The sequence below is a fragment of the Sapajus apella genome, unplaced genomic scaffold (genome assembly GCF_009761245.1).
Source record: "Sapajus apella isolate SASKATOON/1434 unplaced genomic scaffold, GSC_monkey_1.0 scaffold23, whole genome shotgun sequence".
NCBI classification, from domain to species: domain Eukaryota; kingdom Metazoa; phylum Chordata; class Mammalia; order Primates; family Cebidae; genus Sapajus; species Sapajus apella.
In genome coordinates this window covers 18,586,830-18,613,125 of record NW_022436963.1, presented here as the reverse complement: position 1 = coordinate 18,613,125, position 26,296 = coordinate 18,586,830, and the positions used below count along the sequence as shown (strand labels likewise).

The 26,296-nt window shown below is 40.3% G+C and overlaps 1 protein-coding gene across 4 annotated transcripts in view; it reads left to right on the top strand.

Annotated features, from left to right (window-relative positions):
* The window catches only part of SUCLG2 (succinate-CoA ligase GDP-forming subunit beta), a 279,639-nt gene extending 257,428 nt beyond the window's left edge, over positions 1–22,211 (top strand). For all 4 annotated transcript variants that reach the window (XM_032290424.1, XM_032290422.1, XM_032290426.1 and 1 more), the window contains exons 10-11: positions 1,901–2,021; positions 21,082–22,211. In XM_032290424.1, coding sequence (XP_032146315.1) covers positions 1,901–2,021; positions 21,082–21,197 — 237 coding nt within the window. In that variant the 3' untranslated portion in view covers positions 21,198–22,211. The remainder of the gene's footprint in view (positions 1–1,900; positions 2,022–21,081) is intronic.
* Positions 22,212–26,296: the final 4,085 nt, after the last annotated feature.

Here is a 26,296-nt window from a genome sequence, read left to right as displayed (position 1 = left end):
GCTGGAACGTGGCAGAGACGTGCAGGTGCCAACGTGTGTTTTACTAAAATGCCAAGTTCCTCTGCACAAACCTTACTGAGCCTCAGCAGGTCCTGAGTTTCTATCACGGACCCCGTGGAGTCATTCTTGCTTTTGAATGTTTTTCTTCTATTGTTCTGGCAAGTTCCTCTCCATCCCACAGTTATTTGGAAACTATTGTTGTACCAAGCCTCAATGCTAACAGCATTTAATAGCTGTCATTAGAAAGCAAGCTTCTGCTTACCAGTTGGCCTGCTGTGAATGGTAATGGGAGATTTCTTTTTTGGGAGTAGCCCCAATCTCTAACTGGTTTCAAAAATATTGTTCATTTCTTTGATTCTTAAGGCATTGCCTTTTTGTTGAACTTCGGTAAGTTTGTATTTCCATTATATTTGAATTCAACGTGAGCTGCAGTCTACTGAAAAAGATTTTCTTATTTACTCTCTAGGTAACCTGCACACTTTCATCACTGCTTGCTGAATAAATGCATGTGTAAACATCCATTAAGTACATTTAAAGCCATGTGATAAACATTTCACATGTATTATCTCATTTAGACCTTTCAGCATCCCTGTGGGATGGGTCCTCTTTTTATTCCCATAATAGAGATGAAATGTTCACGAGAGGTTCTGTAACTTGCCCAAGGTCCCAGCTCTAGCAGCTGACATCAATGAACAAATCAGTAGTCAACCTGGCTTTGGGCCTGGCCACGGCCACATGACAGCTGTGTGACCTTGGGACAACATACCCTGAATGCACCCGATGGCTTTCTCAGAGAGCCAACCTTCACCGTACCTAATGAATTGGGTCCTGGGAAGGATCACAATAGAAAAATGTAGACTTTTTGTAATGGCACTTTCTAAAGAGTTAAGTGCTATACAAATATAAGATATTCTCTTCTCATATGTGTAGCTAATTTAACACACTGAAATAATGGGATTTTATGCAACACATACGTATATACTTTACAATTAGTGTGGCATAATTTAATCGTGACTCTATTGTTAGAATTTTGATGCCTTCAGCTTGATGAATAGCCATTTTCTGTGGGTGTTATCAATTAATCTAGGTAATGAATTCTCTTCATTATCTCGTTCTTCATGCTAATTATACAGGATTTTCTTATGCCTATTTATCAAGTCAGGACAAGTAGAGTTGTGTGTGTGTGTGTGTGTTTTTTTTGGCCCACATGCCTTTGAATATGGAATATGTACAAACAAATTAACAAGATGGGTTTACATTTACATTTCTGAGAAGCTGCAGTCAGTAGCTTGACTTTCCTTACATTATTACTTGTGCTATAAGCTTGCATCTCCTTGAGTCTTTTTTTTAATCAAAACGGTTGTTGTCTAAGATAATTAAACTATCTCTGATTTTTGATAACATACCTCTAGCATATCAAAGAGGTATTAAAGAAGCATGAAAACATTTGAATCTTTTTATCTTTTAATACAAAACAATAGTTTAGTTTTGAAATATTGTGTGAGGCACCATGACATATAAAAATGTAATTGTAAATCATGGAGGAAAAAGACATAAGTGCAAGAAATTTTAAATGATACTACTCATAAAAAGAATAGACAATAATATTTTCCAAAAAACCAAGATATTATATAACAGATGAGTGATGAATAAATTCATTTGGAGTTCCCAAGAGTTATTGATGAGATAATATGGTAATGTTATATTGTGATATTTATTAATTTATTACTAATATGAACTTTCTTAACAGGTTCTGGGCCTTTTTTGTATTTTATGCTCTGTAGAAAACAAAAACAAAAAAACAAGGAGTCTCATTTTAATTGTCTCTCTTATTTAGCCAGTTATTTTTGAGACTGTTGGCAATCAGCATTTTGATGGGTAACTTTTTTTTGGATTTCAGGTTGAAGCCATCCTTGTCAATATTTTTGGTGGTATCGTCAACTGTGCCATCATTGCCAATGGGATCACCAAAGCCTGCCGAGAGCTAGAACTCAAGGTGCCCCTGGTGGTCCGGCTTGAAGGTGAGTCATGCTAATTTTCGGCTGTGCCAGTACGCTTTCTCCAAGGTCACGTGACCAGCATGTTCTGGATTCACAAACTTCCTGAGATACCAGAAGGAAACACTAGATTGCATAAGATGAAATGAATGCAGTACAGCAGGACTTTCCTTGGCCTCTAGCAAACTAGTGTAGATTGTAGCTCTCCAAGTATGGCAGGTCTTATGATTCTCCAAATTTCCCAGACTTACTCCAGAACCAAAGCCCTTTTGTTATGAATCATTTTATGAGATTAATGTTTGGGGAAAAATATTCTGAAAAATTGTTTCTCTGAGAATTATTCATCATGGGAGAACAACAGTTCTCAAACTTCCTGATCCCAGAACCCCTTTATTTAATAAAATTGAGGATCCCAAAAAGTTTTTGTTTATTTGGGTTACATCTGTCCATGTTTATAGTTGATTTAATTGATAAATAAATTAATTTGATAACTGAAATAACTTGGAATTTTTAAAATATTTATTTTAGAAAAATAATTTGTATATTTTATATATACCATATGTATTATATATTTTATGAAAATAACTTTTAAAAAAATTTTAGCAAGAATAATGACATTGTTTTAGTTTTGTAAATTCTTTTCACATCTAGCTTATTTGTTTCTGCATAAAATACATTATAACATGTTTTGGTTGAAATATATGAAGAAAATCTGGCCTCATAGACATATGTATTTTTCAAAATGGGAGTAGTTTTGTTTGTTGCTTGGTTGGCTGGTTGGTTGGTTGGTTGGTTTTGAGAGAGGGTTTCTTTGTTGCCCGGGCTGGTGTTGAGTTCCTGGCTTCAAGTGATCCTCCTGTCTCAGCCTCCCAAAATGTTGGGATTACAAGCTGGAGCCCCATACCCAGTCAGGGGAGTTTTTAATGATCTTTTCATATAGTTCTGAATATTCTTTGGTATTACACTAAAAGTCTGTACCTAATAATTTATTGAAAATTAATGTCCATGTGGAATCTGAAGCTATCTCAATGAACTTTTCATATTCCATTAAAACCCATTGGTCTGTCTTACACATTGAGGTTTATCTATGCATGATTCAAAATCATTGATCATTCAGAAAATTTTTGATGATGTAGATCTTCCAAAGTTTGACTCATTTCAATGTACAATATAAAAATAATCACATTTGTTAATATTACCAGCATCATAAGAAAAGCTTTTTATTAGGAAGCTGTGAAGTTCACAGGGTGGATGCACATTGTTCAGAATTTGAATTTCAATTTGTAGTGCAAATTTTATCATCAGCCACAAAACAGTTGTTTTCCCTTGATGTGACAGACTCATATCACTCATGTTTAAGAAAATGCCTGCCAACTAACCATGTCTGAGCAACAATGGCGTGTCAGTCTTTATTCCAAGAAAAAAACAGCATTTCATGGAAAAGTGAGCAGCTTAGTGTGATACCCAGACAATTGCACAAACACTTTTGTTCAGAACAACCATCATGGTTCAGGATGCTGCAGAAGTGGTTTATGTGTGTTTAATATTTGGTCACAAAGAGTATCAAAAAGATGTGTACTCAAGGGTTGAGGGTTAATGAAGTAATTATTATTTATTTATTTTTTACCATTCATCAAGGATATTCTTATTTGAAACCGGCCTTTTTTTTTTTTTTCCATGATTGTGTGGTAGTAAAATGTACAATCATCAGTCAGGGGTAGAAGTCCATGCCTCTAGTCCCAGCTCATCAGGAGACTGAGGCAGGAGGATGGTTTGAGCCGGGAGTTCAAGGCTGCAGTGAGCTATGATTGTGCTACTATATTCTAGCCCAGGCAGCTTAGCAAGACCCCATCTCAAAAAAAAATAAAATAAATAAATGCACCGTTTACTAGCACAGTGTGACGCCACTACCTTGAGTCCATGGCAACTTGCTGTCAGTTTTGCCTACCATTACTTTTGACCCATTAGTACAAATGCCAACATCAGTATTCTCTTATTGTTATTATTACTACCGCTATTACTGTGAAAGTGGTTTTTACCTTAAGGAGCTTCCCCTACCCCCACCTCAGTTCTGTGGACCACACTCTGAGAACCACTAGAGTACAAGCAATAACAGACACTTGAATATGATAACTGTCCAAAAGTCTTGTATACTTCATCAACAAACTCAGATTACAGTAATCAAGCAGCCCATTGAGTAAATATCCACTGTATTAGTCTGTTCTCATGCTGCTAATAAAGACATACCCAACACTGTAATTTATAAAGGAAAGGGGTTAATTGACTCACAGTTCTACATGGCTAGGGAGGCCTCACAGTCCTGGTGGAATAGCAAGGGATGTGGCAGCAGGCAAGAGAGGGCATGTGCAGGGGAATTCTCCTTTGTAAAACCACTATCATGAGAACAGTATTGGAAAAACCCACCCCATGATTCAGTTATCTCCCATAGGGTCCCACCCACAACTTGTGGGGATTATTACAATTCAAAGTGAGATTTGGGTGGGGACAATAAGCCAAGCCATATCATTTACAGTATAATCTTGGAACTGCTCAGTTTCCCCAAGCTCTGTGCTGGAGACATAATTCCCTGGAGACCTTCTCAAGAAAAAGTTCAAGGATATTTTGACCCGCTGGTGTACTCCAATCCTTTGACGTTCAGACTCCCAAACAGGTGTAGCCTGTTGTTCTCCATGTGTGCCTCTCTCTTTGTGTCTTTTTCTTCTTCTTTCATTCTCTGCCACTCTCCTTTCTCTCTCCGCCACTCTCCTTTCTCTCTCCTTCCCCGAGACTGTCTGCTCCACATGGTTAGGTTACGGACTTGATAGAAATAATAATCACAAAGATGAAAATAGCAGACATTCCAGTCAGTAAAGCCTAATATGAACATTAAAACTTATCAATGAATTAAATATTCTTAGAAGTGTAGATGCAGCATAATTGATCCCAATAAAAGTAATAAAAGAAAAATAAATGACAAAGCTACAATGTAAAACAATTGATCAAGGAATTAATGAGTGCATCAGTATTGGTATATTTCTGATTACAATGTTGCTGTCAGACTGTTTTCAGGGTTAAAGTGATCAGAGACCCTCAGATTTTAAGAGTCAACTCTTCTCCTGTTCTTAAAGGGGGAACACGTCTCTATCAGCAAATTATATTATTGTCCATCACCGGAAAAAAACAGGTTTGAATGCGGACACTGTGATTGACCCATTCCTTCTGGTGATCTTTTCTGTGCCTGGGTTGTCACAGAGGCCCATAATTGTTAGTTATTCATACATTTCTGGAAAAGCTCATTACCCTGCTTTAAATTTTTCCCCAAAGATTTAAAGGAGTGTACCTTTAATTTCACACTCTGCTTAGTATTTCAGAAGAATTAAATGATTTTTGTAATACCCACATGATATTCATGCTGAAATATGCAAAATACCACATTCAAGATTATTTTCCTTGATTTTGCTGATTGCATCAGAGGTCTGGCTGAGATACTAAGAAGAAGCCTTGACATTTCTAAATTTGTTAGATGATCAGATTTGCATCTTTTAAGTAAATGTACTTCCAAGATACATGCCTGTGGTTTTTTAATTAGTTAATTAGTATATTAGTAAATACTACGTGCAGGTCAATGAGCTTTAGGTATTAAAGAGGATCAAGAGAAATGTTAAAAATAATGTCAGTTACTTGATGGATGGGAAAATAAAATGGAAAAAATTAACAATATAAGACAATATCTATAAAATGGTAACAAATGTTACCTGCTAATAGAACTTGCTTCTATCTTAGTAGAAGTAGCCATCAGGGGATCCCAGACAGCCACCAGACTGGTTTGCTGAATCTTCAGAAATACTGATAACTTCACAGTGTCCACTATATCATGAAGGAATTGAATGTGATAGCTCAGGATGAGATCAAAAAGGGCACTGTCCCCCAAATTTGTGTAAAGAAAAGTATTCATAGTGACCCTTCTTAGCCACTACCTTCTTTCCACTATTATTGCTCTTCTCTTATAATAAGCACCTGGGACCTTTGTCAAGAGAGTAAAAGCAGGAGAGCTTTGGATATTTCTGGAGTTCTAGTTAGTGTCCTTTTCTTCTTGCTTTTCTTCTTGTGGGAATTGGCATCTTACGTGTTAAATGTCCTTGGATAGGTACAGGCTCTCACATTCAATGTGAAACTACTGGGGACACTTGCTAATATTCATATGTATGATTTCTGGGAATGCAGCAGCCCCACACCAAGACAAGACCTATCCCAAGATTGTATTAGCCATGTATAGTAAACAAGGAGAAGATGAAGCATTCTGTTACAACTGTACTCTTGACACTGATCATAGGTGAAACAATGCAGAAATTTGCAGAAGGTATTATCCGTAAAAGGAACTAAATGCAAACCAAGCCAATGCCTTTTAGAGTAAGGAAACGCAGATTCCTAATAATGTGTCCCTTAAAGTCAGTGCCTGCTGTACCTCTGCTCCCTTTCATTGGTATAACCCACTTTTATGCTTACTCAACATTGACTCTTATAGTAGGTTTAGAGATATGAGTTAGCAAAGAAGTAGTATACAAGGAGAATTTCCAAGTTGAGTCTGGAGGATAGGTAAGATTTGAATCATTGCAAAGGCATAAGTGGGGAGTGTTTAGAGGATCAGAAGTCAGTCATCCAGTAAGTTATCATCCATACCTGAGAGTTGGTACTGGGGTCGTAACAGTGGTAAAAACCGAAGCCCAGGACCCAGGCAGATCAGAAGGCTGCCCTGAAGAGAGTAATGTCTTTGCAGCAATATATTATGGCTAAAAGAACAGAGTGGGAATACTGAGTAGGTACCGAATCAACAACATGAGGTGGAACCAAAATCCCAAGCAGAATTGCCACAGATATAAAGTGGTATGGAGACAAGAGCAGAGAGAAAATGAGATGAGAGAACAATGGGAATCTAAGGAATTTAAATCTGTGAACCAGGAAAATGATGGCATAGATGATGGACTTGAGAAAGTTAGAGAGGGAACTCAGTAGAAAGCGTGGGAGAGAATCAGAGATGAAGCTGCAACACTGGATAGAGTGCATGTGGAGAAGGAATATGTGGGAATATAGAGGACCATCCAAGGAGAGATGTGACAGACAAATGGGGAAGTTATGCCCATTTTAAAGGCCCTTCGTACACCACATGCAGAACTGGCTGCACAGGAAACTGCTTCTGCAGGTCAGCTCAGTTAGAATGAAAAACCAAACAAAACCAAAAATGCCATGTCACAAGTAGTGCTTCTCAGTACTTCCAGTGGAGAAAAATGTGCCAACTATGGGAAGCTTTGGGAAATGTCTTTGATTGTCCATCTAAATTTTTCATTTGCTTTCCTCTATGTCAAAACATAAATTCTTATTCTTCCACAAATTTCTCTACATTTAATTGTATTTTACCCAACCTTAGAGTATGATTTGGTTCCTTCTGTTTTTTTCTAAACAGAGCAAGTCTTCATTGTCTGCACGGACAAAGAAAGATAAAGTAGTACTAAGAGATGGGAACATTTTGGACACTTTTAGTGGTAGTTTCTATTTGACCAGACATTACGTGACACTCTGTTTTGATGGATGAGTTTCTCAAGGTTCTGTATTCATATCTATATTAAATTTGGTTCACACTCCCAGAACACACACCATTGTCTAGCTAGGGAGAGTGAGATGAAAAGGTATCTCCATCATCCCAGTAGCTATTACAAAGCCAAGTGACACTAAAAATGAGATGTGATAGAAAGATGTTACCAGAGACTGAATTACAATAGTAAATAGTTGTTATTGCTAATATTTATTAAGTACTTTCTAAGTTTCAGGCACTCTGCCACATGTTTATAACAGTCTGAAGAACTGTGAGATTTTCAGTGACCCAGATAACAGACATTTCAAAACCCAATGGCACATTTTGTTACTAGTATCTAGCTCCTGTGAATAAAGTTGAGAGGCCTTCTTCTTTGTTCTGTGACCACTCAGAAGATCCAGGATCCTTGCCATAAGTCTCTCCAATGTGCAGCCCACATTTTAAAGATTCTGTTGCCCACCCACGACGTATTAAAAATGTTCTGATGAGAAAAGTTTTAATCAAATCCGGCTTGATGTAGTGGGATTTTGTGGACAAATCTTTGTTTTCAGCTGTGTAATAATTACAAGCTGTTTTACCAGTGGATAAGGAAAGATTATTCTCCTCTTTGAAAATGGTAACTTTATAATTACGTGTATTTACTTGCCTTATCAGAATAGAACTCACCAACTGAGATGAAGGATTATTTTTATTCAAAAGACTCTTGGGTGAATTGAACAGCCACATATCTTGGGGAAATTTAGCCTTTGTAGACAATTGTTGCTGGTATGAGTAAATAACAAATTATCTGAAATCAGTTATTTCTTTCCTTTTTGCAATGTACACGAGACTTGGCACAAAAATTACCTAGATGGTTAATTTGGCCCAACCCATGAAACTGTTGAGAAATGGACATTTATTGACAGCTCTATACAATCAGTGTACCAAGTGTTTTGCCAAACACAGTATACAAAATGTTTTGAATGGTTCTGTAGTTCTTTGTCAGAATCCACCAACATTTTATAATAATTTTTTAAGAATTTCTTATTCTCTATTACTGTCCCATTTAAATCTGCAGCAAACTTCTGTGTCTCAGGTATGTCTGAAAAGGAATTTTCTTGTTTCTCAAGTGTTTATTATGATTCCAAGTTGAGCTTGTAATATAATAATAATAAACCTCAAGATAATTTCTAGAGTGGATCCTGTCTCTCTTAGCCAAATCTTCTCAATTTGATTTTCCACTACCAAAAGGTTTCAGCAACATAAACATTTTTTCTTTGTTTTTCTTTTGCCAAATATCTTTAAATACAATTATTCTACCCCCTTCATTCTTACCAATCTCTCTATTCCCTAAACTCTCTCTAAAGTTACTGAGAACATAAGCATGTTCTGTGTCTTTCACTTTCTTAATTGGGCACTATACCCCATCTGAGGGGGCACTTTCTTATCCTTGATTGTGAAATACTGACAAACTGGAGCCACAAATGGAAGAGTACAAATCGTGTCCTTCTTAGCATGGACTCAGTATGCTAAGAAGAGCACAATTTACACTCCTATTTGCTGCATGATGCTGTGTGATCCTTTGGTTTGCTGAAGGAGAGAAAGAAACCTATGGATATTAAAGAATTTAGAGGCAGCCACAGCGTTTTCAACTGCGTCTCATATGCTTGGTGGCTATTCATTCTTCAAGCCTTCAGTTATGCTAAATTCTAAGACTAAGAGATGAGAGCAGTGATAATGCCTTTACCTTTCATCAAAAAGTCAGCCTTGGTAGATTGTCTGTGGGCTGACTAGCTTTGAAAACATTTTCATGTGGAATAATAGAGCCCCAGGTTTGCCGCCAACACCCAGAATACATAGAGAACAGGGGCCCTTAGCTTAGTGGTGGAATCAATTGTTCTGGGCAGACTGAATGTGGATCCCAGCAGAGCCAGGGGTCCGGTTCTGTGTCTGATGATGCCCCGTGGCCTCTTCGCAGTTTTCTGGATTTAGGCATTTTCTCCAGGGCTTGTTTCCAATGTGTGCTCTGTACAGGGTTATTTATTCATCTTCTCTTCTTCACTCAAGCCCTGTCCCCTTGCAAGGTAAGATGGACCTGTTTCCCACCTCCACCCCCAGCCTGTCTGAAGTCTTTTTGTTGCTTCTGTCATTGGAGACGTGGCTCCTGGAGGAGGGTCTGATGTTTTTGTCGGTGCATGCCCCTGCCCTTCTGTATGTTTGATTCCCATTGTCCTTTCTCTTCCTACTCTCCAGGTCTCCATTTTCTGCGGGTCCTGTTGATCACTTTGCTCTTTCCCTCACCAGTGCCCGCTCACCTCTCTTCATCTCCTTCCTCCTTCACTGTCCCCTGTGAACATGTCCTGACTGGGACCAGTTTCACTTCACTGTGACATCTTTCACCTCTCCTGCCTTATCATTCACATGCTCTTTCCCTGCAGATCCACCATCCTTCTTCCTCCTAGTGTTCATTTCGTCATCATCTGCTTAAACCATGTAAGACATTGAGGGAATTCCATGCTGTCATCAAGCCTCAAATCTGCTCCATTGTCTGGTAAATATGTCTTAATGCTTAAACCTTAGACTAAGACTCACAGGACCTGATCAAAGTATTAGTTAGGCTAGCTTTCTTAGATCTAGTATATAAATTTCCAGGTAAATAATCTACTATATCTGTTACATTGGGTTTTCATTTTATCTCTAGGATAATGTGAGCAATTGAAATTTATCCCATGTTAGACATCAACTGCCTTACCTTAGAAAAAAACCTCCTAACACACTTTAGGAAAGTAGTCATATAATTACAGTACTAGGAATTCTTGAAGGAAGATGGTCTTGGAATGATGCAGAGTACTTTATCTTTTTTTTTTAATTTTCTGCTTCTTTTTTTTATTTTTTGATGCAATGAACCCAAACTCCCCAACTGCCTTAATAAAAAGGAGGTTTTGCCTGATGTGGTGGCTTATGCCTATAATCCTAGCACTTTGGGAAGCCAAGGCAGGTGGATCGCTTGAGCCCAGGAGTTCTAGACCAGCCTTGCTAACATGGTGAAACCCCATCTCTACAAAAAATCCGAAAGCATTAGCCAGGCATGGTGGCACATCCCTGTGGTCCCAGCTGTTTGGGAGGCTGAGGTGGGAGGATCATCTGAGCCCAGGGAAGTTGAGCCTGCAGAGACCTGTGATCCTGCTGCTGAACTCCAGCCTGGGCAACAGAGTAAGACTCCGTCTCAAAAATTAAAAAATACAATAATTTTTAAAAGATGTTTTATAAGACTTTTACAGAATTGAACCTGGAAAGCTTCCTGACTCTTCTTTCTAGCTGTTTCTTGTAATGCCAGAGGACTTTCTCACTCCTTTGTGCTCTTTCTTGGTGCCTCTGAGATCTTCTGGCCTCTCAGGAAGGCCATCCTGATCCCACAGTGTTAGAAGTCCAGGTCCCATAGTAGCCAATCTCATTAGCTTACCTAATAGCCATCGCTCCCATTGTCCGCAACCCATCCTACCAAGCCGTGTGGTTAGGGTCTTTGAGGAGCCTGACAGATCCTTTTTCACCTGGGTTCTGATCTCAGTGAGAAATAAAATAGACTGAGGAAACAAAACTATTACCTTCATTACCAAAGAAAACAGTAGTTGGAGGGATGCCCCTGATTGTGCAACCAACAGTGAACTTCCTTACTCTGAGCCCCAGAATTAGGCAGCTTTGTAAACCCAGTCACAGGCACCGATGGACTTCAGTGCATCTCCCACTCCAGAGTAGAACCCAAGGAGCAGAGGATAAACTGGACTCACTTAGTGGCATATGCCTAAGAGGAAGATCTCAAAGCAAGGGGCGGGACTATCCATGCCAACTTCCTCCATTTGAATATTTAGTCAGCACCCTCCACCATCACCACTCCCAGATGGAGCCAGCGATAGGCAAAGAAGAGAACAGGAGGGTTACACTAATGGCTGTCCCTCTGCATGAAAGGAAACATCCCCGAATGCACATCATAGGTCATATCTGCCCTAGGAGTGGGTTGCCTTTGGTCAGATGGCTGCCCTAGTCTAGGCAGTGGTCATTCCTTCAGAAGCAAGAGCCTGAAGTTGCTTCCCTGAGCAGCAGCTGTGGGTGTGGCCGTTTTTGTAAGGAGAGATTTTAAAACTGGGTAGATTACCAGGACTGGCATATCCTGAGTCCTGCCTTATAATGTCGGAACACCGCTGTGTGCTCTGGGGTATTTTCTGAATGACTAGCCAATTCATTTCTTCCTGCCTCAGTTTCCTCTTGTAACACTTGAAAGTTGTATTTGATTAGCCATCAAAAAGAGAGAGAGCAAGCACATTGCTATCAGGTGGAGACATGCAGTGATTCAGTCTGTAGTGTCTTTATAGAGGCTAAGTGTGTCCTGCTAAGACTCTTCCAGAGAGCGCCACCTTGAGGCTGTCCTGAGGCAGAACTACCCACGGGGAAAGACTTCATGAGGAGAATGTTTTAGATGAGGGAAGACAGCTTTCATCTCATGCCACCTTCTCTTTATTGGCAGTGGCTGCCTGAGCAGTGCTGTGCCAAGAAAGATTCCGAGGCTATATCCCAGCTCAGTGGAAAAAGAGTTCTATGATCTTTCCCACCGCAAATGTGGGAAAGGGTGGAGGCAGTGGAGATTCCAGCCAATATTTGCCATTGTCGATTCAGAGAGACCATAGCTGGGCCTTTTCTCTGCTAGAAATACAGCTGCCCACCACTCTATAAGGAGTCAGAAGTAGGGACTGCAAGCTGGGAAGCGCCAGATGAGGATGATTCTTGTCTTCACCTGGCTCTTTAGCCACAGGGCCAGAAATCTGGATTATATAGAGAGCAAAGGTCTACAGACTTTTTCTGAAAGGTTAGGATTTTAGGCTTTGTGACTGTATATTCCCTTTTGTGATTACTTAGCTCTGCCATTGTAGTGTTGAAGCAGCAATAGACGATAGGTAAAGGAATGGACATGGCGGTGCCACAGTAAATCTTTTTTAACAAAAACAGATAGTGGAACAGATTTGGCTCACGAGGTATAGTTTGCAGATCCCTGGTACAGCTAGTGCTCGACTTACGACCACGGTCGGGACCGCGGACCGGTCGTAACACGATTTGGTTGTAAGTTGAGTAGGCTATATGTACAGTTGAAATGGTGCACGCGGAGATGGTAGTGCTGCCGGAAGCTGGTCCGCACTGTCGTACGCCCAGCTGGGCAACGTTTGCGCTGCCAGACGCGGAGCAGTCATGGCTAGCGATTGTGGTCGTAAAGTCGAATGGTCGTAAGTTGCATAGGTGGTAAGTCGATCAATACCTGTATAGAGAAGAGCCCAGCAGCAAGAGCTAGAATTCTAGAAAATCCTCTTGTTGTCTGTGTCTAAATCTCCCTTTCCCCTAAGCTCTGAAATGTCTCATGAGAGTCGAGTAAGAATTTCGCAGGCAATATTAAGCTCTTAGAATCTGCCTTCCTCCCAAGGAAAATATTAGCAATGAGGTCCGCTCAGTCGTTTCCTCACGTAAGGACAGAATCACACTCATTGATGCAGTGATGTTACTTCTTAGGTAGTAATGGTGTACCAAAGTCAGCATTTTCAATGAAAGTCTCACACTGTTAAAATTACCTTTGAAAATTTCTTAAATCATCCGTAAATTAGAATATGCATGGCTTAAAAGCTAGGAGGAAGATTCAAGGAAAGCGTAAAAGGTAAATTCACATGCAGGTGTGTGTGTGTGTGTGTGTGTGTGTGTGTGTGTGTGTGTATAAAACATCCCTTTTTTAAAATAATTGTCTTATCCCTACCAGATGATGGTGGGTGAGTGAAGAAGTATAAGGTATTCTTGCTTGCCAGAGAGTTCATTCCATTCTAGTTTAATATTAAAGCTCCTTTAGCTTTGGTTTAATATCTGTGTTGCTTTTTTTAAGGGTTAACATAATTGAAAGCATAAGCTCTTAGTGAATATGTTAGACTTGATCCTATACCTTGCTTGCATGATCATAGCACATATACACCATTCTTTGAAACCCGTAGAGAAGAACTTAGCCATTGGCTTCCTGCCCCTGGAGCTGGGGGCTCCTACTGTGATGGTCTAAATATCACATTTACAACCCAAGTGTTGATTTCTTCTTACTGTGGGAGAAGAAATCATTGAGGAAATTAGGTGTGGATACAATACAGCCACACAGAATATCTTATGTCATCTTTAATTTTCATGAAATGTTAGGGATACAAAGCATTTTGATAAGATACTCATTCAAGGAGAAATCTAAAGCCTCAAAGCTGCAATAGCTTCCCCAGGTTGTTCAGCTACTTGAGAACAGAAACGGGTTTAAAATCTCAGCTTCTTCCTCCGCAAAATGGGAATAAAAATAGGGCAGCTCTAGAAGGTTGTTGTAAGGAGCAGATGAATTTTGAAATAATTTACAATAGTTCTTGACTCAATAAGTGTTAGCTGTCCTTATCATCATCTGAACCCCTGTTGGTATCTTTACTGAAGCCACATGGATGGCCAGTGCTATTGGCTGCCAAGCACAGTGCTAGGTATTTGGCACGCATCATCTCAAACAAGTAAGAGCTGCTGACATTGCAGAAGTTTTGCCTCCGTTTCTCAATGAATTATTCTGTTTCTGACATACAATAACAAGGCAAAAGAGACATGAGAAGTTATCTAAGTGTATAGGTCACCAAGAAAATGGAACTCCTCTATCTGATTGCCACTTGAAAGGAGACTAAGGAAGGAAGAGCAAGGGTACAGGAGCAGTGGACATTTGAGGAGGAATTTGCTGCTTTAGAGAATGTGGCTTGTTTCCACTGAATTCCCCTCTCCCAGTAGGGGGACAAGACTCAGTTATTTCACACAGAGGGCTGAAATACTTCAGACTTTCAAGGCCATACTGTCTGCCACAGTGACTGACCCCTGCCATTGCAAAGCACAAGCAGCCACTGATGATCTCTAAGCAAATCGCTTTGGCTATGTTCCATGAAAAAGTTATTTATGGAGGCTGGAATTTGAATTTCATGCAACTTTCATGTATCATAAAATGTTCCTGTGATTTTTTTTCCCCCAACTATTTAAATATGTAAACCATTTTCTTAACTTGCTGGTGATACAAAAAGAGGCAGCTGGCTGGATTTGGCCCCAAACCTAGAACCAGCCCTGACTCAGAGCACTAGACCAAGAATCAGACCTGTTAGGGTTAACTGGTTGTTTGATCCAAGCAAATTGTCTGACATCTCGGGGTCTCAGTTTCCTCTAGTGAAAACAAGAGACTTATCTTAAAAGTTGCCTAGAATTCCTTCTAGTACTTAAAGGCCAGCTGCATGGTTATGTGGCTTTGCGCTCAGATGAACCTGGGTTCGAGTCCTGGCTCAGCCTCTGACTTGCTGGGGATGTTGGGCCAGTCCCTAAGCCTCCCAGTGTTTTAGTTGCCTCCCCTGTAAAATGGGGATTAAAATGATGTAGACTTCAGGGTTGCTGTAAGGATTAAGTTTAATGATACTTGTGAACCCCTTAACTCATGTATCCAACAAACATTTGTTGCGCCTAATGTGTGCTCAGTAAGTGCTAACTACTGTATTCTTTTTTAAAAAACTGAATTCCTATTAAATTATTTTTTAAATGACAGTTTCTACATATTTCCAGACTGGAAAATGGTTTCCTGCATAGCCTTATGATAAAAGGCAAGAGGCCTCTGCACCTTGAGAACAGAATCCTGGACTGTGTTTCCACTACCTTTATTTTCTCTTGTGTGTAATAAAAGTGAAGAAATGTGGATAAATTAACCTTGCGTCTTTGTTTACAGCTCTCTGACTCCACCCAGTGGCAGAGAGTCACTGGTAACATGCTGAGGAGGTCAAGAATAAAACATTTTAATAATTGTTATTTTTTATAATATCTCCTAGTAGTAGAGCAAGATTCCATTTTAAACTCATTCGCCTTTGATTTTCCATTTCTGAGGCCTGCAGTGGGTAGAGAAGCATTTAGCTGAGTGGCTCTCAACAAGCAGATATTAAGAAGTGCCTGAGGTTCTGCCAGCCTGAGTTGATCAGTTATCTATACAGGTGGTTATTAAAAGTGTTGTCCTGAAGCCTCATTAAAAAGCAATGCAGCATTTAATAAATATTAGAACATGTCAGTAGTACTATTTAAATGTTGGAAGGAGATCAATTTCCTTTGTAATTCTGTGCAGAGGCATAAACACTCTCTTTAGAACACTTAATTCCGTGTCAGAGTTTAAAGCAGGTATGATAATTTCTATTTAGAAGTAAAGGCAGGGAGAGGGTTGGGGAATAGATGTCAGACACTTGGTAAATTAAGAAGAAACTAACCTTAAATACTCAAATAATGTCATTTTTTTCTAAAGGAACACACAAACTAGTGATCATTTCCAAGGCCTCCTCTAATTCTTTTCTTCCTTTTCTTTTTCAATGACCTGGTTCCACAGTCTGCTGTTTTACTTTTATTCTATTTTTATTTATTTATTTATTTTGAAAATAGAGACCGGGTCTCACTTTGTTGCCCGGGCTGGAGTGCAGTGTTGCAACCATAGCTCACTGCAGCCTTGACCTCCTGGGCTGAAGCGATCCTCTGACCGTAGCTCCCTGAGTAGCCAGGACTACAGGCCACCATGCCCGGCTGGTTTTCTTTTAACCCCTCTTCTCTGTGTGTCCCCACCTCCTCTTCCAGTTGTTCCCTCAGCAGAAAGGAGGGAAGTCAGTGGTAATTAACGACCAGGGCAGGGTCAGTGGGCAGCAGAGCCATGCCTTCAAGGAGAAGCCAGGTAGAATGCTGCAAAGAGATGGTGCCAGCATCAGGGTAAGGGCTGGTGTGGAGGCACTTGGCAAACCCACTTTGTTCCTTTACGTTCTCTTACTCTCTACCTGTCTCATTCTTTTCATATGTCTGTTCCTTTTTAGGCTATTCCCCCTGACTCCGTCCCTTGTCTCTCTCTTCATTTCTCTCTCTCTTTCGCTCTCTCTACCCCACTTCCCGTTCTGTAACAAGTTTCCACCAGGTCATGTTGGCTCTACGTCTGACCCATTTCTCATCACAGATGAGCTTTGTATTTGAATATGAGAATCCCTTCAAAAACTGCTTGGCTCTGAGCATGCCTAGTATATGCTTAATAATAAAGGCTGTAATTAAAGTGTAACTGCAAGTATAATTAAAATTCACTTTTGTGGATCCTAGAATTATGAAACAATTAGGCATTTTCATGCAGCACTGAAGGAGCAGCTGGGAGGAGAGAAGGGCCTTGGTTTTCTGGAGAGCTGCTCCCTCTCCTTTCCTCTCCTGGCCCTGTCCACCAGTGTTAGCCTCAAGCAAGGCATCACTCACTTGTCTGCGGCACCTGGAGCTGCTACAGGTTGGGAAGAATGGTAATAGCTTGGAGTCCTAACTCAGGGCAGTGGGCATAGCCAGCTCTTCCTGGGCCTTTCCTAGAGAAAGGAGCCACTCCCAAAGCTCCTGGGGAATCCTGGGAGGACTCCAAAAAAAATCCCTCCTGATTTCACCTTGCGCAGTTTGGGGTACCTATTTCAACCTTATAGGAAAGAGTTGTTAGGACAGCAACGTGATCTATCAAAAAGTACCTGCCCACCCCTCTTCTTGTCAAACACGTTTTGTGTGTGGGAACCCATCTGGAGCTGTCTGTGGGTCAGCACATACTGGTAGCTAACAGATATTGGGAGGTATCCAGTGAGCAAGTCTGACAAAGGGAAGCAGATGTTTGGAGGGTACAAGGGAAGCATCAGTAAGCCGTACAACAAGGCTTCATCTATGTTAAGATTTTAGAAATACAAGTTACTCTGGAAGCTCATTGTACAAGCCCCTGCTTCAGTTGGGGCATGGGGAGGTGATGTCAAGAAAGACATCCCCAAGAAATGCCATTTAATAGATGCCTTATGAATGTATGGGTGTCAGCCCAGAAGAGAGAGGTGTCAGCCCAACAGGGCTCTGGGTGGAGAGCCCAGCAAGGGCAGTGGCCCAGCACATCTGAGTGCTCATGAATTTCCAAATCATTTCTTTTCCCTTGGGAATACTGGTGCTAACTTAGGTGCTAAAGAGGATATTAATTAAAGAACTAAATTATTTATATTAGTTGGTTGCTAGGAAGCACAGCCCATTAAAGTTATCTTAAAAAATTTTAAAAGATCAAGAGCCTATTTCATCCATAGACATGGAAGGGAACTCGGGTAAAACTGAATAAGAAGTTCTCTGAATAGGCGGGACCCATGATAAAACTGGTCTCCAGAAAGAGCAGGATCTGAGATGGAGGAAGACATCAGGAGCACTACTTCCACACCTCTCCTGAGGTCTGTGCTGAGATTGGAAGGTGCTCAAAAAAAGAAAGGAAGAGAGAGAAGAGCCTAGTTCATGCCTCTGCAGGAAGAGATAGAAATTTACACGTGTAGGTGGGGCACGGTGGCTTATGCCTCCAGTCCCAGACTTTGGGAGGCAGAGGCGGGTGGATTACTTGAGGTCCACAGTTTAAGATCACCTTGGCCGACATGGTGAGAGCCTGTCTCTACCAAAAATAGAAAAACTAGCTGGGGGAGGTGGCTGCTGCCTATAATCCCAGCTACTCAGAAGGCTGAGGCAGGAGAATTGCTTGAACCAGAGAGGCGAAGGTTGCAGTGAGCCGAGATCACGCCACTGCACTCCATCCTGGTTGACAGACCATGACCATCAAAATCAAAATTTACACATGTATCTTTCATTTACCTTCTGGTCCAAAGTCTGATTTGCTGCTGTGTCCATCAGGGCTTTCGCTTCACACTCCGTCATTACTCCATGAAAGTCGTGCTTGTTGATTAATGTCTAAATTCCTTAGCCTGATATCAAACACCTGCCACAGTAAATCAATCCAAATGCACACAGGTTGCATTAATGAAGTAATATATTTTTACATTTGTGTTACTTAATCTATCAGTGCTTAACAAATTACCCCAAAATTTAGCAGCTTAAAAGAACAATTATTATCTCACAGTTTCTGTGGTCAGGAATCTGGGTGCGGCTCCAGTGGATCGTCTCACTCAGGGTCTCTCACAGGCTGTAATCATAGTGCCAGCAGGGCTGCAGACATCTCAAGTCTTTACTAGGGAAGAATTTGCTTCCAAGACCACTCATATGGTTGCTGGCCGGATGCACTTTCTCCTTGGCTATTAGACCCAAGGCCTCAGTTTCTCATCAGCTATTGGCCAGAGGCTACCCTCAGTTCCTTGCCAGGTGAGTCTGTCCAGAGGGCAGCTCATAGCAGGGTAGTTGGCTTCATCAGAGCGAACAAAGAGTCAAAGGGAGCAAGATTGAAGCTACAAGGTTTTGTCACCTAGTCTCAGAAGTGATATCCATCACTTTACCATGTTCTTATCTATTAGAAGGGAGGCTCTGGATCCAGATCATAATCAAGGGGTCAGATTCTACAAGGATGTGAATACCAGGAGGCAGGAGTGACTGATCTTTGAAAGCCATTTTAGAAGCTGTTTTCCACAGTGTTTACAAAGTCATGTATTCGTCAAAGTAATGCTAGCTCCTGTAACAACAGCCTTAACATTACAGAAGGGTCTTTCTCATTCCCATAAGGTCTACGAGAGTGAGTGGGCAGGATGCTTGGCTCCAGTTATTAAGGTATCCAGGTGAGAGGACCACTTGGGTCACCGAGGTTGAGGTTACAGTGAGCTGAGATCGCACTACTGCACTCCATCTTGGGTGACAGAGTGAGAGCCTGTCTCAAAAACAAACCGAAAACAAGACAAAACCAAACCAAAACCAAACAGATAACTTCCAGGGCTGCTCCTGCTAAGAATACTCCAGAAAGCAGACAGGGAAAACAGAGTTTGAAGAGTCCCTTTGGAGATTGTCATGGCCAGGTGGTATTCCTTTGGCCAGATCTGAGTCACATGTCCCCTTCTAGATGCAAGAGGACCTGGGAAATGTAGTTTCTGGCTGGGCAGCTGCTTTCCAGCAATAGCACTTCACTGCGGAAGAGGAGCAGGAGTCTGTGGTGGAGGGCCAGCCAGGCCTGCCACAGATACTGTGCCATTTACAGAAATGCTTTTACATTCATTATTTCATTTGCCTCTCATCGCAATCTGTACCGTCAGCTATACTGTCCTCATTTTACCACTAGAGAAGTAGACTAGCATATCTTTAGAACATGCAGGGTTTATAATTACAGGCAACAGTTCAAGTCCCATCTCTGCCAGTTACCACCTCTGTGACCATAGAAAAGTTATTAAACTTCTCTGTGCCTCAGTTGCCTTATCTGTAAAATAGGAACAATAGGACCACGCATAGTTTTTGTAATGATTTCATGTGCTGTGTATAAGTTACTTAGCACTGTGCCTGGCATACATAAGTACTTAATGATGTTAGTTCCGGGGAAGATTATGAGGATGATAGTGCTATGTATGGAGACAAAAGTTAAGGCTCAGAGAAGTTAAATAGTTTAGCCACAACTGCGTAACAAGTACATGGCAGTGCCAGGATGGGGATTTTAGGTAGCAACTTCCCACACTTCATGCTGTCACTTTCCAGAGAGGCCTTTCACCAGCTTCCTCTGTAAAAAACACGAGTAGGTGAGCCGTAAGCTGAAGGCGCAGTGCCAGGCGTTCCTTTTCACTGCCGCGTGGGTAGACCCAGGGTCCCAGGAGTATCAGTGCTGCGTCAACTTTTCAATCCACCCATTCCCATTTAACCCAGCCTTTGCCCCTTTATAAGAAATGTACTAACCCAGTGCTTCTTTTTATTTGCACTCTTTGTGGTAAGGCAAGTTCTCCAAGGCCTATATTTCAAGGTCTTTGTTTATAAATAGGCTCTGTCTTGCCAACTAGATAAAAGCACAGGAAATGATGTAAAATGAGATATTTCATTAGACACTTAAATTCTATCACATTTCTCTAGAGGAGTTGTTCACTCTAAAAGGGCAGAAAAGCAGTTCTCACCTTTGGATGAGGTGGCTTGGCCGGCACATGCTCCAGATCCACAAGGAACCGTCAAGAGATTGCCACCAGAGGCTGCATTGCCCATTCTGAAGGGCTCAGGCCATTTCATTTTATACAGTGAGGAGGAGGCAGAAATGGACATGCTGGATGCTGCCAGAGTCTCCAAAGCAGTGGATTTGTGGGCACAGCTGGGCAGATTCTCAGAACTTCCTTTCTCAAAGCAGGTCACAGCCCAAACCCGCGACATCCAAGAGACCTTTACGACAGGTGACTTCTGGTGTGGACCAAAACCACATTAGATCCACATGACTGTGATTATCAGCAGACATCTCAGCTTCCATCAGTAAAGCATGTTCATTTCCTTCTTGCAAGTCCTTGCTCTCATCGTCTTTTCTAGTTGGACCACAGCTTGGAATAAATTTCGTCACATAATCTTTTCTGTCAGCGACATTGATGAGAACCTATATTTAATTCATTTCCTAGTGAAAAGCTGTAGACAGGTGAGTCTTGTGCATTCTTGTGCAAACTTCCTAAGGCACCTCCCCTAGTTTCGTTCATTGATTGTTCCCTGTTCCCCTTCTAGGCACCAATGTCCAAGAGGCCCAGAAGATACTCAACAACAGTGGACTCCCCATTACTTCAGCGGTCGACCTGGAGGATGCAGCCAAGAAGGCTGTGGCCAGCGTGGCCAAGAAGTGATGTCTTTGTCCTGATACAATGGAGAAAGAAAGCCATTTTTGCCTAAAAAGGATGGTTCATCATTGTGAAAGAAATGGTTATCTCATTGGGGAAAAGAAAACAGGGAAAAGGCAAAATCTTAAATCTGTGTTTTCTGGAATACGCTATCTACACAGCCTAAATCTGATTTTTACTTAGTCTTTATAAAAGTAATGTCTCGTGTTCTCATACTTTTCTGTCACTGTAAGCCTGCTCAGTAGGCAGTGTTTTGCAGACTTTGGGGAGCGGTCCATGTGGCCAAATATTGTGTGTATAGACAGAATTTGAAATCAGATCCTGCTTCATTTATAAGAATTTTCGGGGGCTTCTAATCTTACATAGTGAAAAAAAAACACCATTTCAAAACTCAGACAAGATTATATTTAAGGTATTAACTACTAAAAAGCCACAAGATGACATTGTACACATTAGCTACTAAAAAGGCACTGCCAAGGCATTCAAGCAAATAGCTCTTACATACTGCAGCAGTTTTTACAGGTTTCTAATTCCAACGTATGTTTGAAAAATCCATAAGTGTTCCAAAACATATTTAATAGTGGAAGGTCTTCATTAATATACTATCCATGTGTTTTTACCATTTGCCTTAATGTTAAATATACTGTTTACCTCACACTAAAAAGAAAACCCGAAGCCTTATTTGTGATATTGGATTAGAAGCTTCCATTTTTGTGTCAAAAATGAAGAATCCTGATTCTCATGGAAACCTCTGTAATTAAGTCATTTCAAGATGAGACAGCACTGAAGATCACATTGTGCTGGGTATCACTATCTTCTCTCCTTATCTCTTACTCCTCACCCTCCCAGTATCTACCAGTTTATGGTAGAAAAATGGGAAATTTATTTGAAGGGAATATGGTTTTTGTTTCCATGATGTCCATTTTTGTTGTGTGTAGGAAAGGATTTGGATAAGTTTTTGTTTAAATTTTGGTAGATTTTTATCTATACAAATTTAAATAAAATTCTGCTTTGTAAGCCATAAGATCTGTGTGTATTTCTCATTTTAGCCCATTTTATCCATTTTATTCCTCAAACAATTTTTTTTACAAAGACACTAACCTTACTGTCTTAGGTATGTTTCTAAAATTTGCTAATTTGAGTCATTCTAGGATTATTCCAGTTCCACTCATCTTTGTCAGATACCCATTTCTGTGTAAGGAGATTATTGAATGCGTAAAAGTTATACACAAACCAGAACCCCAGGAATGTATCTCAGATGCCTGACAGGTTAGACTGTGATGTCAGTCTTTGTAATGTGAAGGGAGATACTCGAGTATAAACTCACTCCACTTAGCGAGGTTCAATTGCCACCATTAATTTTCCTTTCAATGTATAAATCTGTAGCAGACCAAACTAGTTTGTTTGTTTTTCTTACCAACTTACAGTGTTCTCATAAATTTCATGTGTGGACAAAAGTATAAAAGTTATTATTGTTTAGAGCCATGTTTGCCATGGAGAAATAAACTATTTGATAAATCAGTCTTACATCCTTTCTTAATGCCTATGCAATGAATGAAAAATATTAACAGTATCTTTTTAGGTGTGATTTGGTTTTTGGTAGCTTAATCACTAGTTGGTGCAGTAAAAGAAATAACCTATATTGTGTCAATTAGACATTTTAAAAAATTTTTTGCTCTCTGAAGAGGCCTATGTTTGAATCACTTGTAAATATTGATGTTTCCAGTCAACATAATTTGGAGGAGGGGATAAAGCAGTTAAATCATTTATGTGATTATTTCATAAAAGGGTTAATAACAAGCAAATAGCCTTTTATTTTCAAATAAGCTCAAAGCCATCAGAGCTTGTTCTTTTTGCATCCTGAGTATAGCTTGTCTCTATTGGTTTTATTCTCAAGCAGGTCATTTTCATAGGTGGATAATGGCTGCTGACCATTACATATGAGGTTCTCAAACTTAGCATCCTCAGAAGAGAAAAAGAGAGGGAAAGAGAAAATAGTGAGCAAATAAAGAGTAATACTGGGAGGAAGGAGAGAGGAAGAAAAGAAGCTTCTCTCTCAATAACTCTAAGACACCTCCCAAAATTGAGTCTTTATGACTCCAGTGATCAATTTCAGGTCAGTAGCCTATTCCTGAACCAGGCCCTGGTTCATTTACAAGAACTTTTGTGGTCTTCTATATAATAAAAATATTACAGGCCATAAAAAACTCAGACAAGTTTACATTTAACATATTAACTTCCTGATATGGTTTGGATGTATCCTCACCCAAAATCTCATCTTGAATGTAATCAATGTTTCTGATTGTTTTGGCTTTGAGCTTATTTGAAAATAAAAGGCTATTTGCTTGTTTTAACCCTTTTATGAAATAATCACATAAATGATTTAAGTGATTTATCCCCTCCTCCAAGAATTAAATTACAATTCTTCTACATTTTATTTTCATGTCTCTCCCTCTCAATTTTCTGAGGAACAAAAAATACCATTATTAAGAATTATATATTTTTTAAATTCAAAGCCTTAATAAAAATGAGAAGAAACATTATTTTTTCACATTACTAAAGTAAATCTTTGAATGTCTGATTGTGATCATTTGTAGGATACACTATATGTTCAAAAATAAAATAAGCGAGAAATATATATCGTAGTGGGGAAGAAAACAATGTGGGGAAGAGTGAAAAGGATATGTTCTTTCATATCTTTCTAGATCTGGAGTTGGCAAACTAAGGCCCATAGGCCTATTTTAGTAAATGTTTATTGTCACAGCCACACCCGTTTGTGTACTTGTTGTCTGTGGCTACCTTCGTGCTACACAGCAGAGTTGAGTAGTTGTGGTAGAAACCTTATGGCCTAAAATATGTCCTCTTTGGCCCTTTATGTAAAAGGTTTGCCAATCCCAGCTCTAGATAAATAAAAATACAACACTTTTCCCCAAAATGACAGCAAGAGATTATTGTTTTCAAACCTGTGAAAGGTAGATTTAGGCATTAAAGTGAAAGGAATGGAAAAGTAGGAAATACAATCTTTGATCTTTCCATTTTAAACCCTGTGAGAGCTACAAAAGTCTAAAAAAGGCCACTTGCCAATAAAAACCAATTCACTTTTGTTACTTTGTGTCTTTCCATCACCCCAAGAAGTGTCTGCAGTAGCTCCTTGCACTTTTGAACATATGCTGTTCTTAACTGCTTACAGGTGCATTGGAATAATACCAAATCATGGCTGTGAATGTTAAACTACCAAAGGGCTGCACCTATCAACTATCCTCAAAGTGATTCTTGTTAGTGACTTTACTCTTGAAGTCCTGGGAATATAAAGAGAAAGCAAGGGAAAAAAAGTAACTTCGATGTACCTGATCCCCACCACATTGCTGCAAAGGCAGTGTCCATTTTACCAGTGAGGAAATTGTGACAGAGTGACATAAAGTTGCTCCTCTCAAGTTTCATAGTTAATGGCAAAGATTTTGGGCTTCTGTACTTTTGGTTCTTGTATAATTCTATCATTTCTTCTATTGTCTAATAGAGCTTTCTGTATGATGGCAATGGTAAATATCAGTGCTGTCCAACATATTGTCATCCAGCACCTGTGACTACTGAGCATCCTGGGAACTGAATTTTAAAGTCTAACCTTAATTAATTGATAGCCACATGTTGCTAATGACTACCATATTGGACAGTATAGCTCTCTGGTCTAAATCTACTGGGTATTAGGATGCATTACTTTCACTTCAGAGAGGCTCACATTAATTAGGTGCTTGCTTTGTGCCAGGAACTTTACCTATGCTATCCTAATTAATCCTCTTTAGCAACTCTGTGAATCTATCATTGTTTTACTGGTGAAAACCTTGTAACTCAGAGAAGTTAGGTAACGTGACCAAGAGCACAACAAAACTAGCATGTGGCTAGTCAGGATTGAACTTGGTCTTTTGAGTCAAAACCCACTGGTCTTTGTTTTGTACCTGTGGGGACCCAAATTCCCTATGGTTGTGCCACTTAGGATCATTTGAAAGAGTGTTGGAGGCAAAGACATTCAGCAAGCTGGATTCTTGAATGTATTGCTTGCCCTGTGTATCTCATACTTAGGAAGGCAGGGTTTAGAAGCAGAAAGATCACCATAAGCAACTGGCAGGTCACATGGACTACAACGTGAATGGCACGTCCTGGACTTGCACAAGGCATAAGGCAAGGGTCCTTTTCTAGGGGTCTAATTCCAAGTGCCTTCTCCTTCACTCAGTGCCTTTCCAACATCTATAACCATGACCATCCAAAAGACACAAGGCAGAGGGACAGAAGGGATAAAGGCTGGAGGCAGTTTTATCACATGAGGAGAAAATTTAGTTTGCAGCCTGTAGCTTCTGGAGAAGTTTAGGTCCAGCAGTCCTATCTCATATTTTCATATTCTAAGTAGGCCAGGAGCAATTCCTAGGCACCTATGCCAGACTTCACAAATCCAAAATTAATTAAATTGTATATGCCAGCTATGAGGAAACTGTCAGGGTTCTGTTGTTGTTGTTCTTGTTCCTCCCTCGTGTTTGTAGCGGCAGCGACATAGAGGCATGTTTCGTTGGGAGCTCTCCTGATGCCTTTCCTAGCTAGGGAAGAAAAAAATGAAAGTAAGCCATGATGTAGTAGTCACTAAGACATCTGTTTTCAGAGATCAGACCATGGGAGAGACTAGATTTGAAGATTCTATTTGGAGTTTCTTTTCAATTACCTTTTAATATTGAACATTCATGTACTTTAAATCCTCATAACTAATTGCCCTGAGCAAAACAAATAATTTTTGAAGGACCTTATATTAAAAAGCACAAATGGCCGGGCGCAGTGGCTCATGCCTATAATCCCAGCACTTTGGGAGGCTGAGGCAGGCGGATCATGAGGTCAAGAGATTGAGACCATCCTGGTCAACATGGTGAAACCCCATCTCTACTAAAGATACAAAAATTAGCTGGGCATGGTGGCATGCACATGTAGTCCCAGATACTTGGGAGGCTGAGGCAGGAGAATTGCTTGAACCCAGGAGGCAGAGGTTGCGGTGAGCCAAGGTCACACCATTGTACTCCAGCCTGGGTAACAAGAGCGAAACTCCGTCTCAAAAAAAAAAAAAAAAA